Raw genomic sequence first — 18,921 nt, forward strand, 5'->3', positions numbered from 1 at the left:
ATATGTAATCGGAACAGTTTAACCTAAACTGTCTCTTTATTTGGAACAGAAGTGTCGTGCGCACTCTATTGTCTCCATTTAAAATCAATGCGGCTGCCTCCTTCAATGAATGAATTCGACATAAAGTCGAGTCTACAAAATAAGCATTTCTGATATTGACAAAACAATAAATTAATGAAACGGTATACTGTCATTTAAAAATAATGTAAGAGTTTACCACACACTGACCTCTAACCACGCTTATAAACACATCTTATTTTTGATTGGAGGCGTGTTCCTTTGACAAAAGGTGGAGTAGAAAAAACTGACAGTTGAATCAACCAATCAAATATTTTAAACTGTGTCGTAGTTGTTTAATAACCAATAGCTGTAGGCTATGGGCAGGGCTTATCCATGAGACGCTGCTTGCTACCGGGGTAACGGATTTTGAGGTTGTACGGAATGTTGCCGGTGTAGCAGGAACTCCCGCCATTTTTCAATCGCCTACAAACCTTGTTGTTTGTTTATATAATCGACACGTCGTTCAAAACGATATTTACACGGTTTGCACTCGCGTGGGACGAGGAAGTTGTATGTCGTTCCGGCCTGGACAATCAATTGCACACGGAGTTGAGTGGTTGAAGAAAGCCCGCCATACCCGTGCTGACGGGCCGCCTCCGCTTCAGTCGCGTTTCGCGCGTTCACCCCGGCACTTCAGGAGCTTCCGTTGCTTTCACTCACAGCACTTTTACAGCCACATCACCATGACCCCATGGGCTCCTGCGAACCGAAGTTCACAGAAGACATGTAACTGATCCACAAAGCTACAGTTTGTTTGGGTTTTATTTTCACTCGCTTCACGTAAGAGTAAAGCGTCGCGCGCTAGCCTAGCCCCGATGCTACGCCGCTAAGACGCGGGGATTTTACAGGTTATTCAGTTCAAGCTGAGCTCGAAGTTACGTTTCTGACAGACAGATCCAGTGCCGTAGAAACCCGCGATGGCACCGTTGCTAGGACGAAGGCCGTTCCCGCTGGTTAAGCCACTGTCGGAGCCGCCGGGCCCGGGAGAGGAGGTGTACATCATCGAGCACACTAAAGAGGCCTTCAAGAACAAAGAGTATCCTTTATGACTGTCTCTACCGTCCGCTTACACGGTTCACACACAGGAACAGTTCCGTGCGTCGGACTCGATCCGTTATTTGCACGCGGATCTTGTTTTCGTGGGTAGTTGTGCATTAATGGCTTTATTATTGTTTTCCTCGCACGCTGGATCTTATAACGCTAAACGTCGACCATGACGTTCCAGTTATCAAACTCATTAGACGTGACCGAATGTTATTTTGGCCAGGGTTTTAAGTGATGAAACGTGCTCAATGACATGTTTAAGATTTCTTTTCTCGTGCGTTTTAAAGCCAGCTAATGTTAGCACGCTAGCTCAAGGATGCAGTTTGAGTGTGTCGTCTCGCTAAACAGTTTCCCATCAAACTGCCATGACTCAAGCTTGTTGTAAGACACTCGCGTTTACAGTTTCCGCGTGATGTGAGATGATAACGCGAGGATGTGTGCGATTCTTCTGAGCACTGCTATGCGAGTGTGTTTATTAGCGGAGTTTGTTTGGGGATATTATTAGTGGTAATAATCTATATGCCGGATGGTTGTATGTGTGGTTTAACAACGTTTTGGACTCGCTGGACTGAGGAGAATGCGAAAGTTCACGTGCAGCTGCTGCGCGAGGTCATTCTTTCCTCGCCACGCGAGTTTCGTCATGATTGGTAGTACAGTAACGTTAGAGCTGAACATTATAACACACGCTGTCATTTTCTGCTGTCAATGCACTATTAACACAATATCTGAACTATATTATGCTGCTTTTGTATGACGTTTTGATAATATTCAAACGGGACAAGAAGACATTTGCTCTGAAAAACAAATGTAAATGATGTGCGAATTATTACACTGTCTCTTTGCATAGATTATATTTTTGTACAACAGAAATAATCTGATCGTGTTGACAAAACGCTTTGGGTTTGTCAACCATATTGTACTTTCCGGGTTGTCGTCACCGGATTGGGCGCAGGTTCTTGAAGGGCGGGGCTTTAAAGTAAGGTGGTGAAGCTGAAAGGGATGGGTAGAATAAGTGACTGAACGTTATATTTGATAATTTAAGCAGATCCATTTCACCACAATTAGATTAAAGAAGGTCTGAAACTTGGAACGATAGTTTTTGTGTGTGTCTGTCCTGGGGTTTCCCCCATTTCAATTCAGCTTTCAATATCATGTCGAAAAAGTGAATTCTTGGTCTGTAATTATTGTAAACGTGAGTGAGTTTATCGCGTAATGAACGTAAATGTTTTTGACCCAGTTCTTACCAATGCTGCTCTTAAAGGGACAGTTCACACAAAAATAAAAATTTGGTTATTATTGTTATTGGAAACTATGACTCTTTCTTCTGTCGAACACAAAAAAGATATTTTGAGAAATGTCTTCTTATATCTTCTTTCTATGTTCTGCTGAAGAAAGTAAGTCATACAAGTTTGGAATGACATGAGGGTGAGTAAATATAAAATACTTATATTTTTGGGTGAACTACACTTATAAAAGCACATTTAAATGTAAAATGTGTTCATGTTGTAACCGCTGCTCCTGGCCCTTTAATTATTGAGCTTCTGTGCCACACACATGCATTATGAATGAGGCTCATTTGTCATGGACTGGTAGTGGTGTTTTCACTTGAGTTGATCATCTTTGGCTTTCTGTATGCAGCTTTAGAGCTTTGGTGCTTTTCTTAGTCATTTCAAACTTTGTCCATTCTTGGAACAGCTAAAAGCATTGCAGATTCTGTATTGGAGTGTGTTTTGTTCTTAACGGCTTTGTTCAGAGAGTATGATGCTCGGCTGCACAGATACGCTGAGCGGATATGGACGTGCAAGAGCACCGGCAGCAGCCAGCTCACACACAAGGAAGCCTGGGAAGAAGAGCAGGAAGTCACTGAGCTGTAAGTCACCAGAACCAATGAATGAACGTGTGTCTTCATGTATCAGTCCTCTGTTGTGCTGTTGTCATTTTCTCTCCCTGACAGTGACACTTTTTAAGGATCGTCTGTCAATTAAAAATTCGATTAAATGGATTGATTACATATTTTACTCTGTGATCTCTCTCTCTCTCTCTCTCTCTCTCTCTCTCTCTCTCTCTCTCACACACACACACTTGTGTTGAGTCACATTCACACAGTTTAATTATGATTTATGTTCTGCTCATATCTGAGAAATGTGGGTAGATGCATTTTATTTTTTGCTTGTTGGATGTGCTGATGACCAGATACATTTTATGTGTGGAGAGAAAGGGACAGTTTAGTCATAAGCTGCTTATGTAAGATGCACTGTGGGCAGTACATGGTATAATGGCAGCTTCTCACTGTTCCTTCTTTGAAGCTGTGCTTCTCGTCTCCCTCTGCTGGCCATGAGGAAAACTAGCAGAATATGACACAACTTAAAGAGATACTTCACCCAAAAATGAAAATTCTGTCATCATTTACTCACCTTTAGGTTGTTCCAAACCTGTATACATTTCTCTGTTTTGCTGAACACACAGGAAGAAATTGGGAAGAATGTCAGATCTTACCCACCAATAAATACTGAGTCAATGGGTGATAAGATTTGACAATCTTCCAGATAACTTGTTTGTTCAGCAAAAAAAAATGCAGGTTTTGAACAATCTGAGGGTGAGTAAATGATGACAGAATTTTCATTTTTGGGCGAAGTAACTTTAAAACAACACCATTACCCTTGAACAGAAACAGAAATGCACTTTATAGAAGAAACTTGCAAATGAATGCAGAACTCTTCACAGTTTTAACATGGAAATGTACGTGTTCCATTAGAACATTTTATAAGTAAAACTTGTGTTTTATAGTTATTTTGTTCTCCCACAATACCACCTGTTGTCATGTAATGCTATTTAAGTAAAAAAGACATAAGACCTGTGTTTACGTCCCCTTTGTCATTAATGTTTACTTGAAGAGTTTGATCTTGTTGGATGGTTTTGCTTACACAGGCTTCAGGAGGAGTATCCGGTGTGGTTCGAGAAGCGTGTTTTGGAGATTGTGCACCATAACACAGTACCTCTTGATAAGCTAGTTGATCTGGCCTGGGTGGAGATTCTCACAAAGTATGCAGTGGATGAGGAGTGTGACTTCCTGGTATGAGCTTGGATTTGATTTGACTTCTGATTTCAAAAAACTTTACTAGAAACTGAGAAATCATAAACCAGTAAATCACAAAAAGAAGCTATTATTAAATTGCCAGTCATTACTATTGCACACATTTGAGGTTGAAAATTGGAATTAGACCCCCCCACACCCCCCCCCCCCCCCCCCGTGTATTTTTTTTCCCCAAATTATTTTTTTTCCGTTTGAATTTTCTGGGTTCAGTTTTTTCCATTTTGTTTACGATACAATAGCAATATTTTTGCCCACGTGAAAAATATTTCCGCATACTATAGCATTTACTCATTAACTATAGTTAGACATCTAGATACCACAGTGTTTTTTAACCATATGGAAAAAATCCATTAAAATATGGCACAACTGTTAATAGAAACCAGCATCTCTCTGGTGCATTTTCTGTTTTTTTATTTTGTTTCTATTTGAATTTAACATTTTTTTATATTTTACTAGTACATTTACTTTATTAAAGGAAATAATATCATATAGTTTATTCATGTGTGTGTGTGTCATAGTTAAAGTTAGCTGGACTTGAAATGGTCATTAAATAAACTCTCAGAGCAGCTCTGGAGACGTGTTTGCATCCCCATATAGTGAGATGCTGTAAACAGATGTGTCATGCGTGTAGTACAGGAAACGTGCAGAACAGACAGATTACATATTAAACCGCATCTGAATCACTGCTGATGTTATTTAAGCACAAATTGAATTTTATTAGCTTTTCAATGCTGTTTTCTGATTTAGAAATTCTAAATTTGCAAGATTCCACACCATTCCGTGTTATACATCAAATTCCATTTTAATGCCTGGTAGGGATGTAACGATTCACCGTGAGCCGGTTGAAAATCGGTTATAATGAGTGACGATTCAAATCAGTTGAGTTGTGAACTGAATCGCAATACATTTTTTGAACAGCAGGGGCCGCTATTTTCACTGCAAATCTAAACGTGGACATGCTGATATTTCTTAAATGCAAAAAAATCCAAGAAAATCTCAGACAGTATTAGTTTGTTTATATTAAAGAGACTTTTTTATTATTAATTTGTTATAAAATTGCAGTTTAGTTTTGTTATTTGAAATATAACATTATTTTATTATACAAAGAAACGTGAAGCATTTAAGAAATAATGCAAGGGAAGTTGTTCGTTTCTGATTTGTTTCAACTCATTTTGTAAAAATAAATCGTGAGTAAATCGTGAATAAATCGCATCGTGAGATCAGAATTGTGACTCGCATCGCATCGTGAGCTGAGTGAATCGTTACATCCCTAATGCCTGGATTCCGCGATTCCTCCCGTGTGTTTCACACTGCTGAAATCGTATGGCCCTAAGAAGTTAAGAGTGACGATTTTGAGTTGGGGCAGTAAGCAACCACCCAGGACACTTTAAAAGTCACATGACAACCCTCCTAGTATGGTGGTGCCAAGATACTGAGTTGATTGATTTGTACAAATTAAGGTTAGGAACGTTCATTGGCAAGGGTAATGCAGTGAATTTAGATTTCTTAATTTGTCTTTTTCAAGGTTGGCAAGGATAAAACGTTGGCCGTGAAAGTGGTAAAGATTCATCCTCTGGAGACTCCACCAGAAGAGCATGCTGAGAAGAAGATTGAAGGAGCTTGTGATTCTCCATCCAGTGATAAAGAAAACACCAGTCAGGAGAACCTGAAGAAGGACCCACAGTCTACAGAAGAAGAGAACAGGAGAGAGAGTCTCTGTGAGCACCAGCTTTTTAAAAATATGACCATTTGTGCTTACTGGTTTGTGCAAAATAATAAAAAATGTCGTAAAATTGCATTATTAGTCATGTGCTTTCTTATTTATAAGGATTGTAATTTTTTTACGCTCAAGAACTTAGTTTTGAAATAATCTGAAAGCATCTTTGTTACTGAAATCTCTTTATAATTTTGTCTGCAGCTGATAGGGCCCGTCGCTCACCCAGAAAGCTCCCCACCAGTATGAAGGAAGAGAAGAAGAAGTGGGTGATGCCCAAATTTCTGCCCCACAAGTATGACGTCAAACTTTTGAATGAAGATAAAGTCATCAGCGATGTCCCCTCAGATAGCCTGTTTAGAACAGAGCGGCCACCCAATAAAGAAATCATGCGCTATTTCATTAGACACTATGCCCTGAGGTTAGGCTCGGGTGAGAGCGCCCCCTGGGTGGTGGAGGATGAACTGGTGAAAAAATACAACCTGCCAAGCAAATTCAGCGACTTTTTACTGGACCCACACAAGGTGCAGTACATGCGTGTGATTGGATAAAATGGATTTGTGTTAGTACAGTGGCAAAAATGACAAAATGTGGTTTTATGTGTGGTTTTCTTTTAGTTTTTGGCAGAAAATCCTTCAGCTAAGAGAAAAAGCGTGTGCTCACCGGAAGGTAAATCAAATAAGAAGCTGAAATCTGGGGAGTCGGGAACCAACGGCGAGGGAGTGAATTCTAAAGGGGAGAAGAAAAAGACAAAAGACTCCCAGAACATACCGCTCAGTCCGACCCTCTGGGATCATATGCAGGTGGGTTGAAGCATGAGGGATATTGTTAGATAAGAATATGTGTGTATATATATATATATATATATATATATATAAACAAGCATGTCAACCTGGAAATAAGGGAATTTAATACTCAACAAAAGTCGAATAGTTACATCATTTTCATCAAACTTTTCTTTTACATTGTTTTTCCCATCCTAAAAAATTTTGCTGGGTTTGGAACACAACTTTTATATAATAATACTGTGTGACGGTTCACAGTTGACTGGTGTTATGTTATTTAATGGGACCTGTCAAGTGTTCCTATTTTCTTTAAAGTCCCCTTGAACCGGAAGTTGGGATAGTTTTCACTTCTGTATTTTGATGCATTTCTGAGTGGAATGGAATTTCTAATGAGAAATATAGCGGGCGTGTCTTTCTCTTCGATTTGATTGGATGTATAAAAACAGGCATTGCATTTTGAAATGGAACTGGCAGCAGACTGACTGTTGAAGGGGGGAAGTTTATGGATGCTCTACCCAAGCCGTCTTAACATACAGTGAGGGAAATAATTATTTGATCCCCTGCTGATTTTGTAAGTTTGCCTGCTTACAAAGAAATGAAGGGTCTATCATTTTTATGGTAGGTTTATTTTAACTGATAGAAACCGAATATCAACCAAAAAATCAGGGGAAAAATGTATATAAAGGTTATAAATTGATTTGTCAGTGAAATAAGTATTTGATTCCCTACCAACCAGCGAGAATTCTGGCTCCACAGATTGGTTATGTGCCTATAGGGACCACAGATTAGTCCTGTCACTAAGAAAGTACTCCTAAGTCAGCTTATATGTATATAAAAGATGCCTGCCAACAGAATCTGTATCTTCCATTTCAACCTCTCCACCACCATGGTCCAGACCAAATAGGTTCCAAAGGATGTCAGGGACAAGATTGTAGACCTGCACAAACCTTGAATTGGCTACAGACAGAAGCTTGGTGAGGAGGAGACAACTGTTGGTGCGATTATTTAGAAATAGAAGAAATACTAAATAACTATCAATTGCGTCAGTTGGGATCACCGTTAGCAAGCAAACCATTGGTAACACGCTATGCTGCAATATATTGAAATCCTGAAGCACCCGCAAGTAGGGCTGTCACGATTATTAAATAATCGTCTCATCGCGATTGTTTGACCTCATCGCGATGGTTTCAGATCATCGCAATTATTGCACATCTCTATAGAAGACACTAGGGGGAGCTGTAGTGCATCTGCACATTGCATATTTTATTGTATATATTGTAACTAAAGCGTGGTAATACTTGTAAAATGTACCACCACAACACAATCACTTAAAAAAAAACTAGAGCATATACCATAGAAATAAGATGCAGTACAATTTAATATTATTTCAGTGTGAAAACCAGTCTACCAAAATCTCATTAAAATAAAAGTAAACTTTTATTGTAGTCTTGCAAATGAGAACAAAACAGACTAGAAGCTTTTCTATGACTGATAGCATTTTAATGGTGGCTTCAATTCACTCCTGATCAGTTTACTTAATTTACAAGTATTTGGCGGTTGTATTATTGACAGGTAAAAGCCTAAACCTTTGTATAACATTTTTTCCCCTCATTTTTTTAAATATTCTGTCTCTATCAGTTAAAATAAACCTACAATAACAATTTTAGACCCTTCATTTCTTTGTAAGCAGGCAAACTTACAAAATCAGCAGGGGATCAAATAATTATTTCCCTCACTGTACGTAATTTAAGATGGATAGTCATTACAGGAAGGAAGTGCATTTTCAGATTTTAACTAAAGATTATGAGGATTATGATATTTTAAAAAGAGAATGACCCACATTGATAAACTATTTACAAAAGACGCTGCAATATTTCACGAAAAAATAGGCATTGTAATTTTCAATTTCACTCGGACTTTAAGATCTTGCATTTACTTCATTCCTTTCCTCAGGTGAAAAAAGTTAATGGATCTCCTTTAAAAATGAAAAACTCAGGGACATCAAAGAAATCTGATGAAAACATTCTCAGCAATCCAAAATCCAGCAAGAAGCAGGGAGACAAAAAACAAACCGATGCCAAAAAAAGCCACAAGAGCGGAATCACAAAGACCCCCAGCGGCCAGAAATCCTCCAAAAAAGACGAGAAAACCTCGGGAAGCTCCAAGAAACCTAAAATGAAGCAGATGACCCTTTTAGAGCTTGCCAAAAGTCCAACTGCAGCAGCGAGCCCCAAAAAGAGAGCAAGAAGTTTAAGTACCGGAACCCCGAAGCTGGGCAAACCCTTGCCACCAATGGCCTTACATCTTCTTAGATTCTACAAAGAAAATAAAGGCAAAGAGGACAAAAAGACCACCCTGTCCTCACTGCTGTCAAAAGCGGCAAAAGCGCTGTCGGCCGAGGATCGCGGGCGGCTCCCAGAGGAGTTGAAGGAGCTGGTGCAGAAGCGCTGGGAGGTCCTTGAGCAGAAACGCAGATGGGCGCTCATGAGTGTAGAGGAGAAACAGGACGTGCTCCGACAGAAGCGGCAGGAAGTGAAGCAGAAACTGCGGGAACGACGAGAGAAGGAGATGCAGGTAAAGAGGGAGATGTCACGACGTTACGAAGATCAGGAGATCGAGGGCAAGAACCTTCCGACGTTCCGCTTGTTCGATATGCCTGAGGGCTTGCCCAACGCACTTTTTGGAGACATAGCGATGGTTGCTGAATTCCTTCACTGCTTTTCCGGTCTCCTGATGCCCGACGATCAATATCCCATCACGTCCATCGCTCTAATCGAGGCACTAGCCGGGGAGAAGGCGGGTTTTCTCTACCTGAACCGTGTGTTGGTGATCCTGCTTCAGACTTTACTTCAGGACGAGCTGGCCGAAGGCTACAGCGAACTGGACATGCCGCTCTCCGAGATTCCTCTCACCATGCATTCTGTATCCGAGCTGGTACGCCTTTGTTTGCGCCCCTCAGATTCGCACGGAGAAGAAAGCATCCCAAGTTCGGAGGACTGGCAGCCCGGCTGCGGCTACGATGACGTGGTGAGCAGCGAGTTCCTGGAGAAGTTCGAGACGTCAGAGGTATTTGAGCTGACGCCTCAGGAGAAGGTCAGCCTGCTGGTGGCGCTGTGCCATCGCATCCTCATGACCTACTCGGTGGAGGATCACGTGGAGGCCACGCATCAGCGATCGGCCGAGCTGTGGAAGGAGCGGCTCGCCACGCTCAAAGAGGTCAACGACCGCAAGAAGGCGGAGAAGCAGAAACGCAAAGAGCAGATGGAGGCAAAGATGGAAGGCGGCGAACAAGCCAAGGCGGAGAAGAAGAAAGAGGCGAGCGTGAAGAAAGAGCCGCCGAAGGTTGCTAAAGTGGAACCGGAGACAGAAGACATGATCAGCACGGTAAAGAGCAGACGTCTGATGGCCATTCAAGCCAAGAAAGAGAAAGAAGAGCAGGAACGGCAAAACAAAGGTGAGTAAAAATTCTCAAGAAATTATTCACCCACATAAATGGCAAAAATTTGATTTCTTTTCATTTCTGACGGGATTGGGGGGTGGGGGTTTGGGAATGTGCGCGTATTCATCATACAGCTGGCCAACAGGATCCTTTCTACGCTCTCTACGTCATGCACACGCTTTTTATAAATGCAGAGCGACCGCTTCATTCAGAACATGATTTTGCAAGTTACCTTTAGGTATCCAGAGAGTCCAAAACAACATAGCTGTTTTGGTACTCAAAAAGTGTGTGGTGTCATTTTTAATTAAGTGGAGAACTGAACAGCGTTTTGTACCATAAACAGAAAATCCCGATATGCTTAACATTGTTTATATACAGAGACTAAAATAGGCCATTCCGCGATTTAATGGCTTGAAACTATACAAATCGCCGATCTAGTCACTGTCAATATATAAATGTGTTGAAGTCTCTACTGAATGCATACATTTAAATGAACTAAAACCGCAACATGCAGCGTCATGCGGATTAAGGGCCTGGTCAGACAGAACGCGTTTTTTGCTGTGAGATGCGCCTCTTTTGAATTGTTTTGCGCGCTGCTTATGCGTGCCGGGTGCCTCACGTTTCTGCCGCATGCTGCGCCTCGCGTTTTAGGCGGAGCGCTCTGAGCACCCGAAGTTGAAAAAAACTCAACTCTGAGCAGAAAAGCGCTTGACGTCATTGTGTGTTTTTTCCATTGTCCAATCGAATGAGTGGAGAGGGGGGCCTTCCGATGCGGTGACGGAACTTTACAGTTGCTTTAAACGTCCGGAGACTGCAATGAAGGAGAAACTTGTTCTGGCACAGGTTAACCGAGAAAGGTCCGAGCAAACGCCCTCTGCTTGTACCTTTTTCAAGTTTCTGATAAGAAGACAGTTAACAGCAACTAGAGCGCTCGCGCTATAATCCTTGACTGACAGCACAGCTGTTTTGGTGGTTACCTAGCAACATAAAATGCTGTGCGCTTCTCTTTTCAAAGAGTCCTGTCAATCCATGTGGATTTTGTCTGTAAAGAATGCACTGTCGCTTTAATTGAGCGTTAGCAGCGCAGCAAAAATGCACTCTGCGCCGAAATGATCGCTGCACTGCTGCTTACGCGCCGCTTCTGCGCCGAAAAAAATATGTGCTGCTCACGCTCTGCTTACGTGTGCGGTATGAAACGGGTGTCAACCAAAAGAGCAGCGCGCCTCGTGTTTTCAAACATGAAAAGCGTGTTCTATGTGATAGCCCCCTAAAGCGGGATTTATACATTCGCCTAGGTCCGCTATGCGAGCCTCCGCTGACTGCACGCGTACCTCCGCAAACAGACGAGGTGTTTATAGTTGACGCGCATGCCGATGTGCTATTCTTTGAAACAACAGAGGGCGACTCGGAGTAATCGATTCAACTAACCAGCACGTATTGGCGTGGAGAAGAAGTAGTTTGCTTGAACGACGCAATTTACCATGGTTTTACTTTTGTTTTTATAGTGTAAATCATAGTGGACACAAATTGATTTCTTTTCATTCGTGATGGGATTGGGGGGTGGGGGTAGTGAGACTATTGTCTCACTACAGGCACATTAGTTATATGATGTTTCTTATAAAACTATGGTAATATAAACAGAACAGCCCCCCAAAAACATGTTTCTACACTTGTATTATAGTAAAACCATAGTTACCTTTCATAAGAAGTGCTTCACATATTAAACTTTACATATGTTATTTAAAATGTATTGGATAAAGAGTCTGCATTGTTCTGCGTGGATTAATCATTGAGATGCATGTATAGACGTGCCTGCTCGGCTAGACTCGTATCCCCCTCGTTCGTTTTCGGATGTGTTGCCGCGCGCGCAGTTACAAAAAAAGACGTGCACACCGCCACGCGAAATGAGGTCGCGCGCACTCAAAGCGAACTTCCGCCAACACCGCGATGACGTCATGTTTGCCGTGCGCACCCAAGCGAACCTGCGGACGCGTCGAGTATAAAGAAGCCTTAAGCGCGATTTTTACTTCTGCGTAGGAGGGTGTAGCCTACGTACGTAGACGACGCCGTCGTGAACATTTATAGTTCTTTTGTGTGCAATTACACCGCCGAAACACCACCGCCGTTGCAATTACACCGCCGAAACGCTAGTTGGCTCTTTATGTTTTCACGGGTTTGCTCTTCTTCACCGATGTTTTGTGTGTATGCTAGTGTATGCAAACGACAATGACAGCTGATCGAATCTTAATGGCGTTGGAGCTGATCGAAATAGAAAAATGTGTAAACCGTTATATTATTAACCTTACTTTCATGTTAGAAGTTAAACAGATGTTATATTAAACTTAGTCTTGTCCACATTTTGGATTTTTATGTGTGTTCATTTAGATATTGTTGAAAAAAGTATACTTTTCAAAGGGGTGTACTCATTTACGCAGAGCACATACATAGATGTCAAAACTGTGTATTGAAATGATACCCTGATAGAATATCATATTTTGTCATGGACAACTCAACCCTATTAATTGTTTAGTTAAAAATGAAACGAAATGCAACCAAGATCTGGAAGTGTCACAATTTTGTTCTTTATTTGCAAAAGAGTCAAAGAACAGAATATGTAAAAGTGCAAACTATGTATAGATGAGTATACAATGCAATATTAACACAAATATAAAACTTTCAAAAAACTAGTAACAATAAAAGGTAAAACAAAAAATAAAACTATAAAGCCAATAAAGAGTAAAAGATCGTGCACAGTGTTTATAAAGTGCGAAGTTCTTCATGTCTTTTGCTGACACTCTTCCAAACCGACTTTAGAGGAAATCTCTGTCAAAGAATTTGCCGCCATCTGACAGTCTTTATAGTCCGCCGAAGAGGAGTCATACAGATGCGTGTATTTCCGAACCTCTTCAATCAGACGCTCAGTACTTGGTCGATGTCGATGCTCGCCATGTTGTTCTTTTGTGGACTCTGAACTTGCCGGAAGAAGACGCCAGAAATGCGTAGAAGGAAGTACGATGCTGCCAAGCCGACCAATCACAGCGCTTGCGGTCCGCGTAGGGTCCACGTTGAGTTGACGCGTTGTTACATTTTTGGAGAGGTGTGCGTCAGGCTATGGCGTAGGGTACGCACAGGGTACGCGGCTCTGCGTAGGCTACGCCGTAACTACACAGAACCATAAATTGGCCATTAATGTGGACAAACGCTGTATGAATGACGTAGATGCGCCATCTAGTGGCTGTTTGTGGAAGTCTCTTCAGGCTACAGTATTCTTTTTGTGTTCAATTATTGTTTAATGAATTGTTGCTGATTACAATAAAATTATAATATAAACTACTCAAGGGGTGCCATTTGTTAATCCCATTTCATTTGACATTAGCATAAAATATTTGCACAAAGCATCAACCTGTTTTATTAAATATTGTTTAGGTGACTGTTAAACTAATAATCGTTTGAACTGATATTTCCAAAATTGCCAGTCAGAATTGGGTAATTATAATTGCTTGTTTTTGTGTTGCTAAGTGAAAAAAATATATTTTTGGCAAACAGTTGCCTGTTTTTAATAATGTAACATTTAATTAGTAACATTTAAGGAAATGTTCATCTCAAAATTGTTATTTTTTACTCACCCACATGACGTTCAACATGTTTTAAGACCTCCCGGCGTCTTTGGAACACAAGTAAAGATATTTTAGATGACATCCGAGAGATTTCCAGGCCTCCTCATAGACATCATGGTTATAGTTGTTGTCAAGTTCCAGAAAAGTACTAAAGACATCGTTAAATAGGTCCATACACTCATAGTAGATCAAGGAATTTTTTTGAAGCGACTTGAATGAGCCACAAAAAGCAGGGATGTCAACTTTTCACCTTTCAGCGAAATTCGTACAACGTTTTTAGTACAACATTGCTGATAGTATCACACCTAACGTTGTTGTTACAATGCAACCTCTTGTGTAAAAATAACATTGAAATCTGTCACTATGGTTACAGGCATGCTGTGCAAATAGTATAACGTTAGGAGTTTGACAGTTCATTCATGTTTAGACTAGAGCTGTAACTGTAAGCTGTTGTGTGAACAGAGCACCTTGAAGTAAATGTGAAGAGTTCATTTGCAAAAACATTTTCATTTACTATGTTTTTTTATTGTGCATTCCAAGTACGATCATTTAAACAGTTGGATTGTTTTGATTAAGTAATAATAACTAAAAAAATACAGATAAGTAACAGTAAAAACATGATAAACATGATTTATGAAAATGAACAAAAAAAGAGTTATCTGGTTTTGCAAATAAACTCTTCATGTGGTTGTCTATTCTAGCCACTTTTAGCAGACCGTGGACTGTTCTGATTATGTGCACTGAATAATATGAAATACAAATTGTAATAATTATTAGGGATGCACTGATATGTACATTTTGTTCGATAATTCAATTCAATTTTATTTATGTAGCGCTTCTCACAATATGCATTGTTCCAAAGCAGCTTTACAGGAGCAAATAAGAAAAACACAGAAAGGTAAAACACAGCACAGTGCATGGTGTTTATAGACCAAGCAAGATCATTATAATAAATAATATCTAATAAATAAATATTCTGTCAGGGGGTTCACGAGGATCAGGATTGAGAACCCCTGAGGTAAATCACTGACTTGATTTGACTTGAGACTTGACTTGCTCCCACCTCTGATATTTTCTATTTTTACTCACCCCTGCCAGTGACAGTGTATCCATCTTTCAGCGTCTTCACTTGGCTGTCCTGAAAGACAAACCTGCAGAAACAATCTGTGACCTCCATGAATTTAGGATCAAGGTCAGCGGGAGCCAAGCTTTCCAGACGAGACACATACTCTGGAGCAGTTGGAAATGGGAAAGTGAAGCAAGTCCTGGAAGGGAAGAATTTTTGGATGCACTCCCTGGGCAGGTTGTACTCCATCACTTTTTTTGAAGTGCCTAGAAAACAGGAACATGGTATATACCAGGGGTATTCAATTAAAGTTCCAAGAGGTCCGGTCTTTATATTTTCTTCCAAACGGAGGTCCGGACAATATGTTTTTTGAAAATAAATAAATATTTAATCAATTTAGCCCAGTTGGATATACTGTATAAAATATATGATCTTTTATCAGGCCATTTATTTTATATTTTGATATATGTATGTATAGGCTCTGTGGCTTTAGGGGAATGCACTCTTAAAAGAAGTCTGATAATTCATATTTGTAAATAAAAACTACTGACAACATGCAAACAGCAAATGTAATGTAACAATGAAAATGCTATATAACAATTAAAATCATAAACATAAAACAAAGTTACTTACTAAATTAGCCTTTCCATGGCATTTTCACCTTTTCACATTCATGCCAGAACTACTTCTATCTTTAAATAATTTCCGAATTAAAACGTTCATTACAAAATCTGAACCTGCTTGTGAAAACCCAGCAAATGTCCTTCATAAGACCATCCTACAGACTATTCTGTGAAAATATAACAAAATCTTCAATATTGACTGAATAATACCAAAATCTTGAAGTAAATATTTGATGCTTGTTGTCTAGTAATCCATTTGATTATGAGACTGTAGCCTGGGTTTTTTAACGGTCACAAATGTTTACATGCTGACCAATAATGCTAATGCTAAATGTAGATAAAGACGTTATGGTTAATAAAATATCTCAAATCTGGTTGAAAGGATGGAGACATCTAGCAAACAGTAAACAGACTGACGGATACAAATGCTTTAATATTTGCTGCATTTTGTTTACTGCTGTGTGTCCGTTTACCTGCTCTGCGTGTCTGCACTAGTGTTGTTCAAATAAGCACGTGTTTGCTGCTCTTCATGCGGCGCGTCTTTGGTGGGAGAAGCAGCGCGCGCGGAGCGGAAAGGGTTCAAATGTTTATGCCCCCTAACGGAGGCAGCCTCACGTTTGGGTCGGCTCCTGGGGCAAAGCTAGAAGAAAAGCCAGGAGGCAAGGAAGCCAAGGCCTGTGCCTCTAGCGGAGGCAGCCTCACGCTAGAGTCCGACGGAGGGGCAGTGGGCCATGGACAGGGCAGAGGATTGAAAGAGATAGAGCCAAAGATACGTCTGTGCCACCAGCGGAGGCGTGCTCGCATTGCTGAGGTGACTTGTGGGGGTGTGGGCCAGCATGGCGCTGTCGAAAGTTGCCGTCGGGGGCTTGGCAGAGTGGAAAAGTTCTGGGAACTTTGTACGCTTTTCTGGCCAGGGACCGCCCGAGAGCCCGTATGACTGACAGGTGTGCAATGATGATTTGCATGGCAAATGTTTATCAGCGTAGTAATGTCACTGCAATAAAAGACCTCTGTGCATTCACTAAGGTTTCAAAAGTTTACAACAACCATTAGACTCAATCAGCACAAAAATACTGGAAAATAGTGGAAGTGATCAAGAGCTCAAAGTATTTCTCCATCGTTTTAGATTGTACCCTTGGTCTGATTCATTAAGAACAGCTCTCTGTCATTGTCAGAATTGTTTCACTAGAAGAATCACCACAAATTAAAGAACATTTCATGGGCTTTTTTCAGGCAGAGGAGTCAACAGGGGAACGTTTGTCTTCTGTCATTCTCAAAAGACTGGAGGAGCTGAACATCCCCTTTGAGGGCTGTAGAGGACAATCCTTTGATAATGGTGCCAACATGAACAAAAATAAGGGTGTTCAGGCTAGGCTTCTTCAGCTGAACTTAAGAGCCTTTTTTGTCGCATGTGGTGACCACATGTTAAATTTGGTGGTAGATGATGCTGCTAAGAGATCACCAGATGCCATTGGCTACTTTGGATATTTAGCTAAATTACTCAAACTCTTCTCAGCCTCCTCCCATAGATGGGATACCCTCCTGAAACATGTCAAAACGACCCTGAAAATATGGTCAGATACCAGGTGGGAAAGCAGAATCGACAGCAACCAGGCAGTAAGGTACCAGGCAGGGCAAGTCAGAGAGGCTCTTCTGGAGGTGAGGGAAACTACTGCAGACCCTGTAGTGAAAGTTGAAGATCAGTCTTTGGCAGAGGAGATTGGATCCTACCGATTTTCTATTTGCACAATCATATGGTATGACATCCACAGCAAGATCGAGCATCTGAGTAAACTAATGCAATCACCCTCCGTGCAACTAGATGTGGCTGTTGACTTGCTGAAGAAAACCAGAGATTCTCTTTACAGCTACAGAAGTACTGGGTTTACAAGTGCACAGAGAACTACAAAGGAAATGTGTGACAAGATGAACGTGGAAGCTGTACTCAAACAAAAGCGGTTGAGAACCACAAAAAGGCAGTTTGGTTATGACGCTCCAGATGAGCCTATTGGTGATGCACTTCAAAAAATGGAAAAACAATTTTAATGTAGTTAATGTAGATACAGCCCTTTCTTCACTAGATGAGAGATTTCAGACCCTGGGGGAGGTAAATGGCAAATTTTGAGTGCTCCTCAACTTTCCCAACATGTCCGAAGAAGAGCTGCTGGAGCACTGCCAAACCCAGAGCACAGCTTTAAGCCATGATGGACAGCCAGATATGACAAACATAGAGCTCCTGACTTTCCTGCACAAGAAGAAGCTGACGGAAATTTACCCCAATATGTGGATCGCTCTGAGAATTTCTGCTACTCTACCTGTTACAGTCGCTACTGCTGAAATGAGCTTCTATAAGCTCAAAGTGATTAAAAACTATCTGAGATCAACAATGGCTCAAGAACGTCTGGACTTTCAGTCATCAGTATAAAATTTGCAATAATCTTATTTATATTGTATTTATAATTTGTTTTATGTGTATGTGTGTGTGTGTGGGGGGGGGGGGAGGGGTTGCGTGTTTCCAAAATAAATATAAAAATCAAGACAGCTATGCAGTTTCTGTGTGAATGTTTGAGCACAATGATTATTGGTGAAATGGACTGTGAGGCAAGCGGCACCAGGTAAGATCTTCCCTAGGGAAGCAAATTGCCCAGGGCTGGCCCTCCCAGTCAACACGTGAGGTGACGCGATGATCACAGTGATGTCACACCATTATCACACTGTGATAGTGTGAGTAATATGTGAGCTCAATGTGAATTTATTTGATTTAGTCACCATTGGTTGACTGGTGATTGGTGGTTTATGAATCACAATTGTTAAGGCAAAGGAATAAACTGAAGTCAAATCATTTGGAGAATACTGCTCGATAGTGATAATGATCCACTGACCTCATGTTGAATTTTTTGTGTGGTTTTAATCTCATTTTACAGCTTGAGGTTGGGCAGTGTTGGGGTAGATGAGATGTATNGATTACTTTAACAATTATATGCGGTTGGAGAAATAAGATGTCTGTGTGAGAAACACACAGACATCAAGAATCACATATTAAACTCAACGACGGTGACAATCATCAGAATGAAAACGTCATGCTGCAATGCATGCTGGGTAAAACTCATTCATGACTCCCAGGATGCATTGCAGGATGAAGCTTCTCAGTTTATTCTTACCATTGTTGAGGTTCATACACTGAGTCTTGATGTATGTGTTTCTTATTTATAAGTTGATGCAACGTTTATGTGCGTAAACAGATATTATAAAGGCTTTATAAATGATTTGTCTCAAAACAGCTGGATCTCACTCTCTACTATCCCCCAAATTAACAGTTTTCTTGTCAACATTTCTCCATGTTTATAATCCCATCCAAGCCTCCTTTGGCATTACTCAATATAACAAATGTGTTCTATACAGTAAACAGTAAAGTTCATGTAAATGCACGTGCTTCGTTACTTAGACTGAATTTTGCGCTACATGATTCAAAAGAATAA

At 40.7% G+C, this 18,921-nt stretch overlaps 1 protein-coding gene across 1 annotated transcript in view; it reads left to right on the plus strand.

The window, feature by feature from the left end:
* The first annotated feature begins 416 nt into the window (after positions 1–416).
* The window catches only part of baz1b (bromodomain adjacent to zinc finger domain, 1B), an 89,749-nt gene continuing 71,244 nt past the window's right edge, over positions 417–18,921 (plus strand). Inside the window, exons 1-7 of the mRNA XM_057347286.1 lie at positions 417–1,096; positions 2,858–2,974; positions 4,033–4,177; positions 5,724–5,916; positions 6,117–6,436; positions 6,530–6,715; positions 8,651–10,151. Of these exons, the coding sequence (XP_057203269.1) occupies positions 978–1,096; positions 2,858–2,974; positions 4,033–4,177; positions 5,724–5,916; positions 6,117–6,436; positions 6,530–6,715; positions 8,651–10,151 (2,581 nt within the window). The 5' untranslated portion in view covers positions 417–977. The remainder of the gene's footprint in view (positions 1,097–2,857; positions 2,975–4,032; positions 4,178–5,723; positions 5,917–6,116; positions 6,437–6,529; positions 6,716–8,650; positions 10,152–18,921) is intronic.

This window comes from Triplophysa rosa, linkage group LG12 (genome assembly GCF_024868665.1).
Source record: "Triplophysa rosa linkage group LG12, Trosa_1v2, whole genome shotgun sequence".
Taxonomy (NCBI): domain Eukaryota; kingdom Metazoa; phylum Chordata; class Actinopteri; order Cypriniformes; family Nemacheilidae; genus Triplophysa; species Triplophysa rosa.